At 41.6% G+C, this 19412-nt stretch overlaps 1 protein-coding gene across 1 annotated transcript in view; it reads right to left on the minus strand.

The window, feature by feature from the left end:
- The window catches only part of gas7b (growth arrest-specific 7b), an 85870-nt gene that overhangs the window by 42263 nt on the left and 24195 nt on the right, over positions 1–19412 (minus strand). The window contains exons 2-3 of the mRNA XM_079260402.1: positions 14279–14396; positions 374–451 (exon numbers count right to left, since the gene is read on the minus strand). Of these exons, the coding sequence (XP_079116528.1) occupies positions 374–451; positions 14279–14396 (196 nt within the window). The remainder of the gene's footprint in view (positions 1–373; positions 452–14278; positions 14397–19412) is intronic.

Here is a 19412-nt window from a genome sequence, read left to right on the forward strand (position 1 = left end):
CATTTTATTTTAAATATTGCACCACTTACATAATACAACAGTTTTCTGTTCATTTTGAGAGATTCAGGTTGTTTTTCATGTGTAAACTATATGAATGAATTTACTTCCAGAGAGTGGAAACGTGTCAGAAACCTGACTGGTTCCGTCTGTTTGTCGGCCTTCAGGACCAGGGCCAAAGCAGAGACAGAGGAGGTCTTATTTCTGCTGTTGAGGCCACAGATAAAGTTAGTCACAGGAAGTGTGTGTGTGTGGTGAGCATGAGCTGGTGCTTTGTGCCACTGAGGAATTTTAGAAGAATTCCCAGCCCCGGGACACAAACACTTCAGGAAGTTGAAATGAAAGAAGCTGAGATGCAGAGGAAGAAGTGAGGTACCTGCTGGCAGAGAGTTCTTGTGTCGGATGGAGTTCTTGGGGGTCCCTGGTGCGCTGGACGGTCTCTCCCATGTTGTCTCTGATTAAGTGTGTCAGAATGAAAGAGAAGAACAGAGACATTAGGAAATAACTGGAACTATTTGTGGGCAGGAATAAGAAGAAGTGATTCTATCCAGAGATGCAAACTTGGCATTTGTGACAGTTGTCAAGAAAACAAAAGCTTTTGTTACTTGTCTTGTTTTTAATTTTCGAGTATTAAAGCTATAGTAGGTAAGGTTGCTCAGACATTTTATTTTACTCTGGGTGAACTGGTTCCTCTTCCTGATAGTAGTCTATACATTTTGTACTCATGAACAATAAGAAATATAGTTAGACCCCTCAGTTTACTGTAAATCTGTAAAAACTCTGAGCAATCCAAATGTTCCGATCGAAAAGAAATTCTTCATTTCTTATATTTTGTTAGCTTCTTCACCCGGTTCCCCTCCTCCCCCTCCCGCAGCGCATACCTGATAACCACTCTCTGCATATAAACAGCGTTAGGATGAAAATACAAAGTAGTGAAGAAGAAACTCAGAAGGCAAACATGGCTGAGAAAATGCAGGAAGGATTTCCCGACCCGACTCGGTTTATTTGCCTCCTCCCTCTAAACAGCAGAGAAAGAGAAAATCATTGGTGGAAAAAGCTGCGAATAAAAAAGCCTTGGATCACGCAAGGAGCAAAACCAGAGGGGGAGGAGCCAAGACAGGGCGCCACTTTCACATCTTGCTCGCTCCCCAACATTACCTACCTGGAGGAGCAAATTTAGAACTAATTCAGGTCATATTTTAGTATCATGATTCCTCTGTTTGCACATTGGTGTGCTGTTTAATGGACATCAAATGCAGAAATTTACATTGATTTGCTTGGATAGATGTCCAACAATATTTGCTAAAAACCACTTTTGTTTGTTTTTTCTACCGGCAACTCCAGAACAAAGTGTTGCAAGTGAATTCTGTTTCAGTGAATGGAGGATGTGGACAATTAGACTCTAGAATTATAGGGCAGAAAATGTTAATTTTTTTTGTCATCTTTATTTGGCGGTTTAATGGCATGTAAAAGAAATGTAAACAAAAAATTATTTACAGGTTTTAAATGGTTAAAAACAAATGTGTAATATGAGGTATGAGTCAGGCTGCATGAGGCCTAAAAAAAATCTCCATCAAGAAGCTACCATAAAGGTAAAGCAAAGCCACTATGACCCCTCCCTGCTGCTTTTAACGTTTTTAGCCCATTTTTAGACCTGGACGTACCCCTGAATGCATTTATGGACCATTTCTTAGCTTGTGCAACATCAAACACAACCTGTTGACTGATGAGTTACTTTTACTCATTTGAGTTAGTCAAGTGAGTTCCTCTGATAAACAAAAGGAATAGCTGCTGAGAATTAGAGTACATCTTATAATGCATGCGGTGCACAAAAACAGAAAACAAGTGTCAATTTAAATTGTCTGGTGCATGAGTGGATTGACTGTACCATAGACTGTATAAAGAAACATTGACAGAGCTTCCGTGATGTCCCATAGGTTTCTGAAGAACTGAATCGAAGGTCGGTGGACGGTTCCTACCATCACCATCTTGGCAGGGGCATGTGTGTCGTCTCACCCGGAAAATACAAATATGGACAAAGAGGTGGAGCTAAGAGGGGGGCTGTGAGCGTCATGGTGGATGATTGTCATCGAGCAAACTCACAACTGCCTGGAGCTAAGAGCTAACCGAGCTAACCCAGAGATAACATAAGCTAACCAGCTCATGTAAGTGGGCTAAAGCTAAGTCACGTTGTTAACCGGTTAAAAACCACGTTTGTTCTACGTTCTTCTTACTTGAAGCAGGAGATCGGGTACCTGTCAATCAAAAGGACACGCCAAAATATATGCCAAATTTTGAGATTAAATTACTTTTAAATGGCCGAGTTCGAAAAAATTCACTCCCCCCACAGTTGTCATGGACCTGACCTATTAACCGAAAATGGATTTCTGAACCAGGCTGTAAACATGTTTATTTCTGCTGTGAAGTTGGTCTTTTTAACATGGGATATGGGGATTTGCTCTGTTTTGCAGCCCCTAGTGGATGAAGGGGGAACTGCATTTTTTTGTACTTGGGCATAGGGTTCACTTTTAACCGCCGGAGGCTCCGTCTATCTTTCATATACGGTGTATGGTCTGTGCACATAAATGTCTGCAGAAAAGTCAATGAAAGCCTTTGCAGACTGGAGTGGCTGATAAAATTCATGTTGCATGGACCATTGCCAACATGTGGACACTAAACCCTGAATGGGTCTGCGTCTGGTTCTAAAACAAATGGTTCTGTTATTCTCAGGATATTTAAAAAAAAAACAACAACAACTTTGCTCTAAGATTCTTGAAACAATTGTTCACAAACCCAGAAGCTATAGGCTGGATGCTGTCAGATTAACAGTGATTTCCATAGAAGATACAAAAGCCTGACCAACAAAAGACCCTGATGAAGACGCGCTCTTTCATTTACTGCCCTGTCCATTCACCACAGCACCGCGCTCAACGGGCTCTTAACTGTGAGCTTAGAAAGAAAAGACACTGACATGGAAGGAGAACTTTTTTAATTAAAGTCTTTTTGGCTGGCTCTGCTCTATTTGGCGCTGCTTAGCAGAGAAAAGAACTGAACCAAGCCCATCAGCTCAAGTGGCATGGATGGAGAGGATAACTGGTAGCGAAGCTGTGCCTTCGGGTTTGATAAATAAACACCCAGCCAGAGCCTGTATACTCACAGGTCTTGTATGTATCAATTACTCTCTATTTGCTTGTCATAAACAAATCAATACTGCCTGAAATACCTGATATTAATGCTGAAAAATATCCTGTTAGCAGAGGGAAACTGCTTGTTATTGTAACGTCATACCCTCCCAGAAGGATAATATAGAAAATAAACCATATTTCTATTTAAACAAAGCTGCTTTTTTATGTCTATTACAAACTATGGAGTGTCAAATCGGACATATTTTTCGCAATGTTTACCCCAAATTGGAAGAAGTCAAGTTTCTAAGCAACTGGATGTACAAATGCAAATCAGGGATCATTTTCGTCAAGCTGTTTCATACACAAGTGGAAAATTAGAGTTGGCGCATGTCAGATTCCTTCCTCCAGATACAGTAAAAGTGATGCGGCAGCAGCAGGAGTGACTCTCATCAAACGTCTTGTGACAGAGCAGCAGATGTCTGAAAGGTTGTCAATCATCCTGAATCTGCTTCACATCCTTGATAAAGGAATAAAAACCCATGCTGGCTCGGTTTTTATGAGGTTGTGGAATAGCTAATCTGCCATTTCAGCATAAAAGTGTCTTCATTCTATGAATTTAGGAGCATCTAATGGTTTGATCTGCACATGGATAAGCTCGTTGTTTTATAAAGATGCCGGTTTCTTCCCCTCAACTTATTTCTCAGACTCAAGCCGTTACAGGTGTGTGTGAGGAAATAAATGTGTGTTAGAAAATAGTCAGCAGCAGGTCTGAAAAACCCAAACTAATCCTGCATCAGATTGTTGTCTGCAGCACCAGCTTTGGATCCAGACAAAGAGAAATGGCCTAGTTAGCTTTGACGGAGCCATATTTTATTCATAACCATATGACACAGGTCCCTGTTGCATGAGCTACTTCCTGTCTTTGACTTTTATTCAAATCAGTCATGTTGTAGGTTAATTACAGGAAATAAAATCTTTTTTACTTTATTAAAACCAACTGGGAAATTCTCCTGACCCATCTCTAGATCTACTAGAGAGCTGCCATGTTTCAGAAGGATGGAATAACCTGCTCATTCTGTACATTCAGCTATCAGCTCACCTCACTCTTAGGACACATAATGTTGCTGAGCCTGGACTGGAACCAAGACCTGATCCTAGCCCTGCAGCGACCCCAGATCATCCCACAGACACGTGTACTTGGCATGATGTCTGCATCACTTCATCTGCCTCTCTTCTTACCCTAAAGCTCTGGAACAGGGTCTCTCAGGAACAGGGTCAGTCTGGTCTTACCAGACCACATGACCTTCTTCCATTGATCCAGAGTTCAGTCTCAATGCTCCTTTGTAAACTGAAGCCTTTTTCTTCCTGGAAGACGATGGTTTCCCCCTATCCTTTCAGCATTTAATAGTGCATTGGACAGTTCTGAGTACAGCTGCATGATTATGACCAAATAATCATGATTAGTTTGATCAATATTGTAATCACAATTATCATTGTGTCTGGAAAAATCTGTATTTTATTGCACCACTTGTAAATAACCTACCTGGCAACTCCACGCACACACACACACACACACACATATGTATACACACATATATGTATATATATATATATATATATATATATATATATATATATATATATATATATATATATATATATATATATACATATATATATATATATATATATATATATATATATATATATATATATATATATATACATCACTCCCTCTCTATTCCCTCAACATTTTTTATACAGCGCAGGCCACGCCCCTTTGGAAAAATAATTACACGAAGGGATCTCATATTTCTTATCCAGTGTTTTGATGGAGCTGTATTTTCCATTCTCGACATGACTTGCTCTCATCAGTCTAAACTTGCTACATCCTCCACGAGAAGCTTCGTCTGAACACAGGAGGGATCAATGCGGGCGGAGATGTCTGCTTTTTGTGCAATAAAACTGGTTATTTCCTATTTAACTAGCAACTTCGTCCGCGGCAGGGTGGGTTTGTGTATTTTAATGCCACATGCTATAAAAATTTTCATATTTTTTACCACCTCGATGAGCTGTTGAATCAAAACAATCCGTTTTACGGGCAACAGTAAAAATGTGGAAGTAGCAACTCCGCTTCATGCTTGGTATTTAGGCAACTAAATGAAGCCTTAACCACGCGTTCGCCCCCGAGTGGTTGGCACACTACTGGTTGAGGACCTGAGTGATCAGAGACGCATGCAGCAGAGCTTGCGCTCTGAATGTAAATATCGTTGACGATCAGGTTCATTTAATTGTGGCCATCAAAATCGTGATCGCGATCAAAATCTGATTAATTGTGAAGCCCTAGTTCTGAGACCAGTTTTAGTAGTTTCTGCATCTCCTTACAGGTTTTCTCTGCTTGATGCTAATGATCTGTCCGTAGTGAAACAGACCAACATCTCAGGCTGTGTCTCTCCACATGCTTGTTTAGGAAATGAGAAGCTGTTCGTTGCATCAGGTGGGTTTAAATAACTAGCTGACACTGAAAGATCATCATCATGTAATCATTATCCAGCAGGAAGATCGTACCTGTTAGCTTAGCTAGATGCAGGTTGCCACTTATATTTAGTTATTTCGTTTAGTTTTATGGTAAGGCATCTGTCTAATCTGATCTAGCTGATCCATCTAAAAAAAAAAACCTAACATTAAATAAGAACATTATCAAATTGATTCTAATCAAATAAAAAATATGGATTAATTAGGTTTAAGCTAAAAGAGACATTTTGGACTTTATTTCACTAATAAGCTTTTTCGTTATATGTAAGAGTCTACAGTGATGCGTGGGAGTTGAAGCAGTTGTGTGTATGTGGTTAACCTACAGTGTGTGTTGTGACATGGACAACGGGGACATGCACTGACACACCACAGCACCCTGCACTCTACAACACAGGAAGGAAAACCTAGAAAAAAAAACAAGCCCATACACAAGGACACACAGCCCTCGCCCACGCATACTGCTCTGTTACTATGGCGATGCCAAAAACAAAACGCACACACAGGACAGCGTCTGAACTTCAGCTTAACAAAAGAAAAGTCAAGTAAAAATAGCAGCGACGGTATAAATATTGTTTGATGAAAAAGGTTATCAGATAGGTGTGTTTGGAAACAAACACTGTGGTGGAAATCTGAAACACACATCGTGTGTGTTCAGATGCAGCTTTGATGCGGCTGTCATTGCAGGGAAGGCAGAGAAATATGTCCTGCAGGTTTCTCAATGCCCTCAGAGGCTGATTTCATGACATAACAGCAACAACGTTCGTTTCTTTACAAGCCGTCACACAGCTGCAGGCTGAAATGTGCAAAAATGTATGAAATTTTAATCATTTTCTTTGGGACTCTTTTGTTTCAGGATGACACTCTTGTCACTTCTTTTAAACCTCCGAACACACGCAGAAGAAGACAAGACAGGGGTCTCACTGGAATAACATGGAGTCTACGTTTTCATTATTAATGCAGATTCAACTCAGTCAAGTGTCAGAAATCCTGTTGCAGCTTTCTGATAGAGGAGTGGAGGAAGAGGAGGACTGACTGGCTTGGTCTTGTGCCTGGGTGGGGCCCTCAGCTAATTTTAGATCCCATCTCTCATCGCTCATGGCCACAACTTCACCGCAGCAACCACCACCAGAGACACACATGATGCGAAGAGCCCCGATGTGAAGCTGCTTAACATGATCCCAGTTATATGATGGAAGCAGGTGCACACATTTACTCAAGTAAATATAAGACCTGCATCAACTGGTTCTCAGAGACAGCAGTGACTTAGAAATGAGAGGAGCTTTAACCGTCTTCAGCAGACCAAACAGCAGAGATTTACTGGGTATAACACATTTGCATAGTTTTTGTGCATTTTGAAAATATTTTATCTCTTGCGAGGTGAGAGAAAAAGTTCATAACAAGCAGTTTCCATTTACATACATTTACTCAAAAGGAATTAAGCTGAAGGTCCTCCTTCTAGTACCAGGTTGGACCCATTTTTCCTTCAGAACTGCCTTCACTCTTTGTGTCAGAGATCCAACAAGCTGTTAGAAACGTTCCCCAGAAATTTCCTCCATGTCGACATGAAGCATCACACAGTTGCTGCACATCATGATGAGAATCTCCCGTTCCACCACATCCCAAAGCTGCTCTGTTGGACTGAGATCTGGTGACTGTGGAGGCCGTTGGAGGACAGTGAACTCATTAAGGTCCGACAGTGTGCCAATGCCAGTTTCCCAAAGTTAATGGTAAGGGAGAACTAGCTGGTTTCAGCTTTCAGACAAAAAAAAAAAGTTGGTTCAGATGCTGAAAAGTCAGTTCTCAGCTGGAACCAAAACACAGTCTTTGTTCTTTTTAATTATTCATTCATTCATTCATTCATTCATTCATTCATTCTACCAGTTTGTCCAATTCAGGGTCACAGGGAAGCTGACCCTGAATTGAACCCAACGGATCACAGCTCACAACGAATGCCAATAAAGTTAAAGAAAAAAAACGCTCAGACTAAATAATCAATAGGCTGAAGTAATGCAGAAGGAAAACCACAAAAAGGGGGGAACTGAAGCCAGACGTGGTGTTACACACCATGACAGCATCTGTTTGAAATTAGTATAACTGAATGGTTAGACTGATCACCCAATGGTGGCTGAATTAAATAATATAATCTGGATCATAAAGGTAAAAATCATTTCAGACTGATTTGAACTTTTTCAAAAGAAATTACTGACATCTCAGCCAGTGATTGCAAAAGCAGACCCCATGTTCAGATTTTCTTTTGAGTTAAAGATTTATAAATATAAAACCAGCTACATGATGACCTCAAGTCGTGTAGCCAGATGAGCCTTGATGTAGGACTGACAAAAAAAATCCCTTAAAATTAATAAACTTTTGCACAAAAGATCTTGAAAACCAATGTAAGTAAAAACTGCAAGGTACATCCAACCATAACTAAGATTCAGGAACTTCAGAAAGAAAATAATACACCCAGAGGAGGGTGTTCAACAAATGGGAGAAACCACTGAAATCATTCACTGACAAATAGTTGATTTTGTCTGAGATAAACTTTGTGCCACTCGAGAGCAAATCTGAATTCTTTATATTTGAACATGAATTGTTCAATTTGAATCTGAACTTGCTGTTCGAATAATTACTTTAAAAGAATTGAATTTGAATGATTGTATTTTAAACTGAATCTTTGTTTTTTTTATGTGTATTGCAGTAAAATGAAAACTTTTGTATTTGAAACATTTGTTTCTCTAATTCTTCATCTTCATCTTCATTGTCATCTTCAGCCGCTTATCCGGGGTCGGGTCACGGGGGCAGCAGCCTATGCAGGGAAGCCCAGACTTCCCTCTCCCCAGCCACATTTGCCAACTCTGTGGGGGGGATCCTGAGGCGTTCCCAGGCCAGCCGAGAGATGTAATCCCTCCAGCGTGTCCTGGGTCTTCCCCGGGGTCTCCTCCCAGAGGGACATGCCTGGAACGCCTCACCAGGAGGCATCCTGATCAGATGCCCGAGCCACCTCAACTGGTTCCTCTCGATGAGGAGGAGCAGCGGCTCTACTCTGAGCCCCTCCCGGATGACCGAGCTCCTCACCCTATCTCTAAGGGTGAGCCCGGTCACCCTGCAGAGGAAACCCATTTCAGCCGCCTGTATACGAGATCTCGTTCTTTCGGTCACGACCCACAGCTCATGACCATAGGTGAGGGTAGGAACGTAGATCGACTGGTAAATCGAGAGCTTCGCCTTCTGGCTCAGCTCCTTCTTCACCACGACAGACCAGCGCAGAGTCCGCATTACTGCAGATGCCGCACCGATCCGTCTGTCGATCTCACGCTCCATCCTTCCCTCACTCGTGAACAAGACCCCGAGATATTTAAACTCCTCCACTTGAAGCAGGACCTGACTCCCGACCTGGAGAGGGCAATCCACCCTATTCCGGCTGAGGACCATGGTCTCAGATTTGGAGGTGCTGATTCTCATCCCAGCCGCTTCACACTCGACCACGAATCGCTCAAGCGAGAGCTGGAGATCACGACCAGATGAAGCCAACAGGACCACGTCATCTGCAAAAAGCAGGGACCCAATCCTGAGGCCACCAAGTCGGATCCCCTCAACCCCTCGGCTGCGCCTAGAAATTCTGTCCATATAAGTTATGAACAGAATCGGTGATAAAGGACAGCCTTGGCGGAGTCCAACCCTCACTGGAAACAAATCTGACTTACTACCGGCAATGCGAACCAATCTCTGACATCTGTCGTACAGGGACCGGACAGCTCATACAAGGGGGTCCGGTACCCCATACTCCCGGAGTACCCCCCACAGGAGCCCCCAGGGGACACGGTCGAATGCCTTCTCCAGGTCCACAAAGCACATGTAGACTGGTTGGGCAAACTCCCATGCCCCCTCCAGGACCCCAGAGAGGGTATAGAGCTGGTCCACTGTTCCGCGACCAGGACGAAAACCACACTGCTCCTCCTCAATCCGGGATTCGACAATCCGGCGGACCCTCCTCTCCAGGACCCCTGAATAGACCTTACCAGGGAGGCTGAGGAGTGTGATTCCCCTGTAATTGGAACACACCCTCCGGTCCCCCTTCTTAAAAAGGGGGACCACCACCCCAGTCTGCCAATCCAGCGGTACTGCCCCCGATGTCCACGCGATGCTGCAGAGGCATGTCAGCCAGGACAGCCCCACAGCATCCAGAGCCTTAAGGAACTCCGGGCGGATCTCATCCACCCCTGGGGCCTTGCTGCCAAGGAGCTTTTTGACCACCTCAGCGACTTCAGCCCCAGAGATAGGAGAGTCCACCCCTGAGTCCACCAGCTCTGCCTCCTCATCGGAAGACGTGTTGGTAGGATTGAGGAGGTCTTCGAAGTATTCCTTCCACCGACCCACTATGCCCCGAGTTGAGGTCAGCAGCTCCCCACCTACACCGTACACAGTATTGATGGAGCACTGCTTCCCCCTCCCGAGCCGCCGGATGGTGGACCAGAATCTCCTCGAAGCCGTCCGGAAGTCTTCTCCATGGCCTCGCCAAACTCCTCCCATGCCTGAGTTTTTGCCTCGGCAACAGCCGAAGCCGCATGCCGCTTAGCCCGTCGGTACCCATCAGCTGCCTCCAGAGTCCCACAGGCCAAGAAGGCCCAATAAGACTCCTTCTTCAGCTTGACGGCATCCCTCACTGCTGGTGTCCACCAACGAGTCCTGAGATTACCGCCACGACAGGCACCAACGACCCTACGGCGCATATGCACAGACAACAGTCAGGACCCGTCCCCCCACCCGGAGGCGGAGGGAAACTACCCTTTCATCCACCGGGGTAAACCCCAACGTGCAGGCACCAAGCTGGGGGCTGATGAGAATGCCCACACCTGCTCGGCGCCTCTCACCATGAGCAACTCCAGAGTGGAAGAAAGTCCAGCCCCTTTCGAGGGTACTGGTTCCAGAGCCCAAGCCATGCGTCGAGGTGAGTCCAACTATATCCAGCCGGAACCGCTCAACCTCGCGCACAAGCTCAGGCTCCTTCCCCACCAGAGAGGTGACGTTCCACGTCCCTAGAGCCAGCTTCTGTAGCCGGGGATCGGACCGCCAGGGTCCCTGCCTCTTGCTGCCGCCCAGCTCACACTGCACCCGACCCCTACGGCTCCTCCCGCAGATGGTGAGCCCACGGGAGGTGGGGCCCATGTAACCCTTTCGGGCTGAGCCCGACCGGGCCCCATGGGTAAAGGCCCGGCCACCAGACGCTCGCTCTCGTACCCCACCTCCAGGCCTGGCTCCAGAGGGGGGTCCCGGTAGCCCGCGTCCGGGCAAGGGAATATTCATGCCCAGGTTGGTCATCATCATAGAGGTCTATGAGCCGTGCTTTCTCTAATTCATTTTCCTAATTCAGTTTCAGTTCTCTCCCTTCACATTCACATAGAAAATTCAAATTCAGATGTGAAAGTCAAACTTTGTGCCACACATCCGGGACCTGACATGAGACAAAACTAGACAACAGCAGATTGCGTAACCTTAGTTTGAGTGACTGAGATCCAAAGTTTGGCAAAAGTTTGCTAGTTTGTTGTCTTTGGTTCTGCATGTTTCTTATATTTGTTCTCCATTGACGGAAAAGCTTGTAAAAAAAAAAAAATTGTAAAGCTTTTAGTGTTGTTTTTTTTATTTGTTTGTTTGTTTTTGTTTTGTTTTATTTTTCAGCGGTTTGCAGTTTGATAAATATTCTGGTGGTAGTGGTGCATTACTACCAGGTTCTAACTAAAACCAGATTAAAACAATTTGATTTCTTACAATTAAATATATTAACCTTTAAGTATCAACATTAAGACAACCGCTAAAGCTGCTTTAGACAACCAGCCCTCACATCTCTACATTTACTAAAATGTCCTTGCACTGGTCTGTTATGAGTCTGAGTGACTTGTGGATGCTGTGTTCACCTTAATTCTTACCTTTATTACATTGTAAAGTTAAAAGGACATAAATGTTGCCAAGACCAGATATTAGAATCATCAGTCAGGTTTTACAATGAGGTCACTCAGGAACAGTAAAAACCGGCAAAGCTGCAATGTCTGCAGAACAGAAGGAAGTATTAAACTGTCTGTCTGATAACATGTGTGTGTCCAGGAAGATGGAGTGGTGACTGTGTTGATAGAAACAAGGCACTATCAGCAGCATCAGTCCTTCCAGCCCTCAATAAACACCGTCTCTCTCTGGTACCATCACTAACCCTGGATACTGACTCAACATTTAACTCTAATACACAGAACAAAACTCTGGTTGCTTTCTGAAGAAGATGTTAAAAAGGTAAGTTGGCTATTTATAGAAATAAACACTGAAAGTGTTAGATTCTACTCGGAGTGGGAAAATCAAATTTTAAAAAATTGAATATTGGGATTTTTTTGTTTCACAATTTTAAAATCGATTTTTTTGTTAAAAAAAAATCGATTTTTTAAAAAATATATACAAATAATTCATTATAAATTTTTTTTGTCATTTTTATTGTTTTTATTGATCTTTTATACTTGTCTTCTTGGGCATTATAGCAGCAGAATGAGAGTCTAGCCAAACTGTTTTTTCCTGACTGAATTCAAGAAAAATGAAATGAAAAATACTCTATTAATCCCTAAAGGGAAAATTAAATATTGTAGTAGATAATAATTAATTTGAAGAGGTCTTGTTCCGGAGGCTGATGACTGCCGAGCAAAAAAAGATTTGTACAATTTTTTTTGTTTTTAATCCACAAAAATCAACAATGTTAAAGAATTGTGAGAATCACAATTTAAATCGAATCGGCACCCAAAACATCAGAATCGAATCGAATCAGGACAAAAGCACATCATCACAGCCCTAGATTCTACCATTTTCAGCTTTCCATCTGCATTACAGATATAGCTCTTATTATCAAGGTTAACAGTAATATTAGCACATTAGCAACTCAATATGCTAATGTGGAATACTGTTGTGAGGATTTATTAACTAAAAACAAATCAAGGAATAAATTATGTATATTCTAGATGCATCCCAATGTGGACAACTCTGAATTGATGTACAAATGTTTTAAAAAAAAATGTATTATCTCAACTGTTAATAACAATGCTGAGGAATGCAAAAGTTGGATCTAGAAAGTGCAGAAATACAGACCGTTTTTGACCTGTACGTAACAGACGTTATGGCTGCACATTAAATCTACCTTGTGCATTGCAGACTACAACATGGCATTTTGTGTAAAAACAACCAAAACACAGAGCCGTGTTGTACAGCAGGTGGCTCTGACTGGGAGAAACATCTCACGGTCAGATGTGGAAGAACGCAATAAAAGTTGTGATAGAAATGTTCTCAACCTAAGACGCTAACATCTGATGGAGCTCCAGAAATGGAAGTTGTCCTGCACTAAGAAATAGATGCACACATTGTTTTAAATGTTGCATGTTACAAGAAATATGAGAAACCTATTTCCACTGGGAAAGTACCACAGAGTTACACAGAGACAAAAGATGCATCAAAAATCGTTCTATAATCACATCACAGCCATCTGAATCTGGAGTGGCAGCTGCCCAGCAGCATCCTGATTCTGAGAAACTGCACGGTATGACTTTACCAAAACTCTTCCAGGAGACCGCATGATGTTGCAGCTGAGTTGAACTTTACACACTGTGTGACCTAGCAGGCAGATATCAGCACACCAGCCATTGATAGAGCTTACAGTAAAGGCAGGATGCAAGATGGACGCTGAATTCGCCGTTGTTCAGGGTGCTTTACTGAAAATCTGCAAAGTTCTGTAATGAGTCTTTAAAGAAGATAAATTTAACTTAATCACAGGCAGACTCCACTGAAAAGGACCTTGATTTTATCTCAAAGTGCAGAAAGTTCTGAGTCTGTAATTGTTTCAAACACCACATCAAGGGGTTCTGATTCACGATTTAATCCAATCATTGTGATAAACTTTAAATATCATTTTTCAAAATAACTAAATGACAGGGGCATAGCTGTAAAGTTTAGGACAGACCAGTCTTTCCCCCTAAAGTGTCCAAGAAGCAAATAGTAAACAACAGCTATCAGGAAGCTGGCAGCTAGCATTTCATCCACACTGAGCGTGAAACTTACTCAGATTTACTCATCAGGTTTGATGGCTAGTATTTAAAAAACAGTTTATTAACCTGTGAATAAACAGGATCTGGACAATACATACTCCATATATAAGTTGTTTAAATGTATAATAAAATATAATTTTAGGATTATAATTAGGATTATAATTAATTAATTAATTAATTAATTAATTAATTATAATAAATTATAATTTTAGGAGCTTGTTGTTCCTAACTATAGCACATTTTTTCTGTGGATTTCATGGAAAAATTGGATCATGATATAAAAAAATATGTTTGATATACTGAACTTATGGTTTGACATAAATATGGAGATACATTTGTTTGGTTACTTAAATTAATAGATATTAAATAAAGTATAAGTCATATAAATGTAGCCACAGAGTGGCAAAACAATTTAATGGTGAAAAAAGATGCACTGAGAATCTTGAAAATAACATATAATAATCAAATCACACCCTGAATCATAACTGAACAGTGAGGTACCCCAGGTGGCACACCCCTAAAGTCAATTAAAGTCTGAGTTTTTGTTTATCTTACCATTATTTGTGGTGTTAACATAGTACCGCCTTCCTTGTGGAGACATATAGCTTTTCCAGTGAGGAGGAAGAGGGTCTCTGAGGTCTTCAACAGGAAGCTGACTCAGAGATGATGTCCTCTGTAGACAGAGAAAACCACTTCATGTTAACAATCATGAAAACCAGCTACATGCTAGCTCTGAGACAAAGCTTTATTTCCCAGGAGGCTTTTATAATTGATGCAACTGTTGAAGATAAAGAGATGAGCACAAAAAGGCAGTGAAGATCAGGCTATACCTCTGAGGCAGAACAAATGTGCAGAGGTTTAATAAGGTTCTCGTTTCCTCAAGTATTTCACAACCAGCAACCAATGACATCATGGTGGAGCAGGCTGACCTGCTGCTGCCACACAAAGAACAACAAACTGGCAGGCCTCTGCTTGCTGGACCCAGACCCAGAGCTCCAGAGTCAGCATATGTGCACACAACAAGCAGCTGAGTAACACAAGAGAGCGTGTAGGCAAACTGCACACATCTGCCTCTGATTAGCAGGAAAACAATGGGGCTGGGACTGGCTAACACATTGTGGGGATGCTGTTTGGAGACATGGAAGAGCCAGATGAAATTCCACTTCCAATATACCACAGTTCAAGAATTTGTTCAGTTTTTGGACTGTGGGGTATTCCTGCTCCGTATGACTGGGGTAGTGCACCTCATTATAAACAGGATATGTCTTTAATCCAACAGAGTAAAGACAAAAGAGGCTTTGGAGCATTAACAGACAAAACTGACCTTACAATAAACATCATCTCTGAGTTATAACCAGTTTGGATTTCCCCACATTCTAAAGGAGTCCTACTCTGTCTTTTGGCCTTTCCAAACCCAAATGACAAGACCACATGTGTAAGAAATGTTGAAGAGCTGTAAGTATTGTATATAAATTGTTCTGTAACACAAGTTTGAAACAAGCAGTGCATCTACTCTCTACAGTTTCTTCACACTGTGCAACAGGAAGTAAGTAAAGTGTAAGAACATGGTGTTGTTGCTCTGTTTGTAGGTTTTCTACACAGGCAGTGTGTTTAGGCCTACGGAGAGATAAATAAGTGACGATGCAGAACTTTTTCATTTTACAAAAAACTTTCATGAAACAATTGTTGAAATATTTTGTTAGTTGATGCCTCAGTGTGACTTTCAACAAGGTTCATGTGTCCATCCTGAATTTGATTTACTTACGCTTGGTTTTTCCAGTTAAACCTGACCTTTTCACGAACGTTGGTTGTTTTGAATGTTATCGTCATTTTAGTACCTGCAGCAGATTGATTCCCGTCTTTTAACTATTGTTGGCAGAAGGGCCGCACTTCATCAATGTACATGTTCCTCCATGGTTCATGCCACAGGTGACTGAGAGGGTTGTGTGATAGACTGATAGACTGAAATGGTCACATCTGTCATTTATCCATACCCTTAAATAAACACATAAGTCAAAATACCCCATCTACAGGGGCTATGAGAGACATATTTTAATCATATCTGAGTAGCTGAAATATTGTGGCTTGTAAAATAGAACAATTCAGCTAAACTCTCCAAAGCCTGACATAAAATAGAGATTAACGTTAAATATTTTGCTAGGGCAGATGAAGCTCAGCAGGAAGAACAGTTGTCTTCCAACTGGAAAGTTGGGAGATCGATTCCAGATCTCCCCTGACTATATGCTGAAGTGTCCTTGGGCAAGACAATAAAACCCCAAGTTGCTCCCTTGATGAGCCTAATGGGGTATGAGTGTGTATGTAAGTTGCTTTGTATAAAAAGAATTTGCTAACTGACTGTAGAATAGAGTATTTTAACATTTATTGGACCTTAAAACAAAGTCGAACATTTTTTAGGGGCTACTTGAGGACAGTTTAGCTGGAGCCAACCTTATTGAACACTTTGTTCAGCTTGGCTAAATCTAACCTCGAGAAACATTTTCCTGAGCTTAGTTCAAGTTAACCTTGTGAAATGTTTCGGTAAGATTAGCTACAGAAAAACTCAAGAAATCTTTTAGGTATACCCAAGGTAAGTTCATGAATCCTTTTGCAAAGTTTAGTTCATGAAAACCTAAAAAAACCTTTTGCTAAGTAAGGGATAAACAACACAGAGCCGTGCATTAGACATATATAATGCATGACACAGAGTCTAGAACACCTTGACGTGCAGCAGAGTGGGGCATTATAACCAACTAATGCACGGATCAAAGTTGTTTAATCCACTTATACCATAGTCCCACACAGTAAATATTTTATAGTAAATGTTTATTTCTTTTTTTTTTAAAAAAAACAAAACTTGCTAAATATGCTAAAGTACAGAAACTATTTTATGTTGGCTTCAATGTACTTTTTATGTTAAACAACTGTTGTCAAGCTACAGTGCATTTCTCTCATTTACCTGCGAAAAGCCAGCTAAAATGAACCAGTTGATTAACACGTTGCTAGGGTGACGCCTGTAACGTTGATATTACAGCGATTTAACACACCAAACTACTTGTGTGTATACAATTACACCAAAATAACACCAAGAAACTTGCTGGTGTTTCTAATTGGACAATTTTGTGAGACTGCCCCCAAATAGTAATTGCAAATTGCTACAAATTTAGCGAAGCATAGCAAAATCATTTGAAAGATGGGGGTCAATCTGCTCAAAGTAATAAAAACGACCATTTTGGTACTGCAATGTCTTATCTGTCATTGTCTAATAAAGAATTTCAACTTTTAAAGGGAAAACAGAAAGAACATAGATGTCAATTAGACAAGCTTTTGGCTCATTTTGCGAATTTAAGTTCAATTACAGCTGGAAAATCTGAAAGCAACATATCATAAGTCTAAATCATCAGTTGGATAAGAGACACAAGAGACCTGTTTGGTTAGCCCTTGTTTGAAAATCAGAAAAAATCTATTGGACAAAACTAATGACCAATCTGAGGGGTAAATAAGGCAGCATTATTGGTGCAAACATTGCTGAAATGCTTTAACTAGTCCATCAACATAACTTATGAGGAGATGAGCCATGAAATTCATGGTGTATTTTGATGTCCGATAAAGGGAAAACTTAGAGCACATTCTTTGTTGCTTGTTAACCAAAACAGGAGGCTGCAGGTCAGTTAAGGTGTTGGAATGTAAGAAAGTGATAACAGTAAACAGACTTAAACAAGGAAACTAGTAATCAGTTAGACAGATTGTGCTACAGCGAAGACAAGCTTGGATTGTACAGGAATGGAACAGGAATTATCATTGGGTACGGCACAAACATGGCTGGAAGACAGATAATTTCACCTGATGGAAACCATTGTAAAAAGCTCTAAAACTTGTGTTACTTCTGAGAATGAAGTAACTTTACACAACCTTTTGTCCCTGAAAGGAGGAAATGGATAAAAGCCAGACCTCTGTGGTCCCATTGGACAGAAGATCATGAAACACGTGTGAGTTATGGCTGCATGTAATTACACAGTATCAGACAACATCTCAGCCTTGTTTTCTCTTTGATGCTCTTGGCGGTCGATGCTATATTTGTCCTTGGTCTGTCTTGGAATACTTGGAAAATAGTCCAGTAATGTCCCACAAAACTGAACATTGGTCATGAATGTAAGAGTGGATAAACAGCCGGGCTTGAAAGTCAATTAGAGTTATTTCAGATCATGCCAGTGACACAGGATCACATGGTTGCATACTAAAAAAGAAAAGGGAGAAAAAAGTCAATATGACCACCACACATCGGATACAGTTACAACAGAGCTGAGTACTGCAGTCAATGACCTCAGACACAAGATGTCCTTCACTTGTTTCCTACATTTTTAAGTCAAACAGAACATCACACTACACCTCTGGTTTGACATGATATACAGTAATATATATAACATAAAAAACAGTCCATCTTATCAAGCCTTGTTCAAACTAATTCATCAGTATACAACAATCATGTACACTTGGGCAACAGGAGGTTTGTAACTCATCCCCGTAATATGCCCTGCATTATTATTATTGGTATTATTATTGTTACTGTTATTATTATTATTATCATTATTATTATTATGGCCCTGCGATGGACTGGCGAGCTGTCCAGGGTGTACCCTGCCTGTTGCCCAAAGTCAGCTGGGATAGGCTCCAGCTTCCCCGCCACCGTGAATTGGATTAAGTGGTTCAGAAAATGAATGAATGAATGAGATATGTTACATGAACAGTTAAAGGACAATAAGAAGATGGAAATTGGTCATAAATAAAATTAAATGAGAAAAATACTTTATCATACGAAAAGATTATGAGAAAAATTTGTTTTTGTATTATTTGGAAAGATGGTCAAGATGACGCATGTAAACGCGGCCGCTCGTTCGTTACTGGTTCCTGTTTTTCCTGATCTTACGCCTTGGCTCCCTGCATACAGAGTCCTTGCTGATGTATAATCGCTAGTTTTTACTTAAGCTCCAGTTTAATGAGGGAGTTTTATCACTGTCATATTACAGTCAACAGTCAAACTCTTCCTCCGCTGCTATCTGGCATACCAGCTCACCTGCTTCGACACTCCTCCCACGGCAGAAAAGCCACTGCAAACGTCGCAAGCGAGGTGACTATTTGGTGTAGTTGAAGGCATCCCTGGCACGCTTCTCAGCGTTTTCCCAACCAGGATCTTTCCATCCCTACACGGTGTCCTAGCATTCCCTGGATCCATCTGATATCTGCCTCGTTCCTGCCGTTAGGTCAGTGGGCCTGCCCCGCTGCTCCTGCTTTCCTTGACCCTGTCAGTAAATCCCGGGAATCTAAGGATTAGCCACGCCAATGTCCACTCCGTGTTAGCCCACCTGGCTAGGTCTGCTAACTCTGTCGCCAAACTTAACTTCGGTCTGTTACACATCTGTTCACTTACAAACAAGGGGGATCTCATCCAGGATCTCATATCTGGCCGTAAGTTGGATTTTCTAGGTCTGACTGAAACGTGGCAAAAGCCCAATGACTTCATTAATCTCAACTCATCCACCTGAGTTTGTTTACATGTCCACACCACACAACTCGGGAAGGGGGGGGGGGGGTTCATTTGAATACGCAGTCTCATAACTCTCTGGACTGATTCCCACTATTTTATGTATTGTGCACCGACCACCCAAACCTAATAAGGACTTTTTAGATGACT

Source organism: Telmatherina bonti (genome assembly GCF_933228915.1).
Source record: "Telmatherina bonti genome assembly, chromosome: 21".
NCBI classification, from domain to species: Eukaryota; Metazoa; Chordata; class Actinopteri; order Atheriniformes; family Telmatherinidae; genus Telmatherina; species Telmatherina bonti.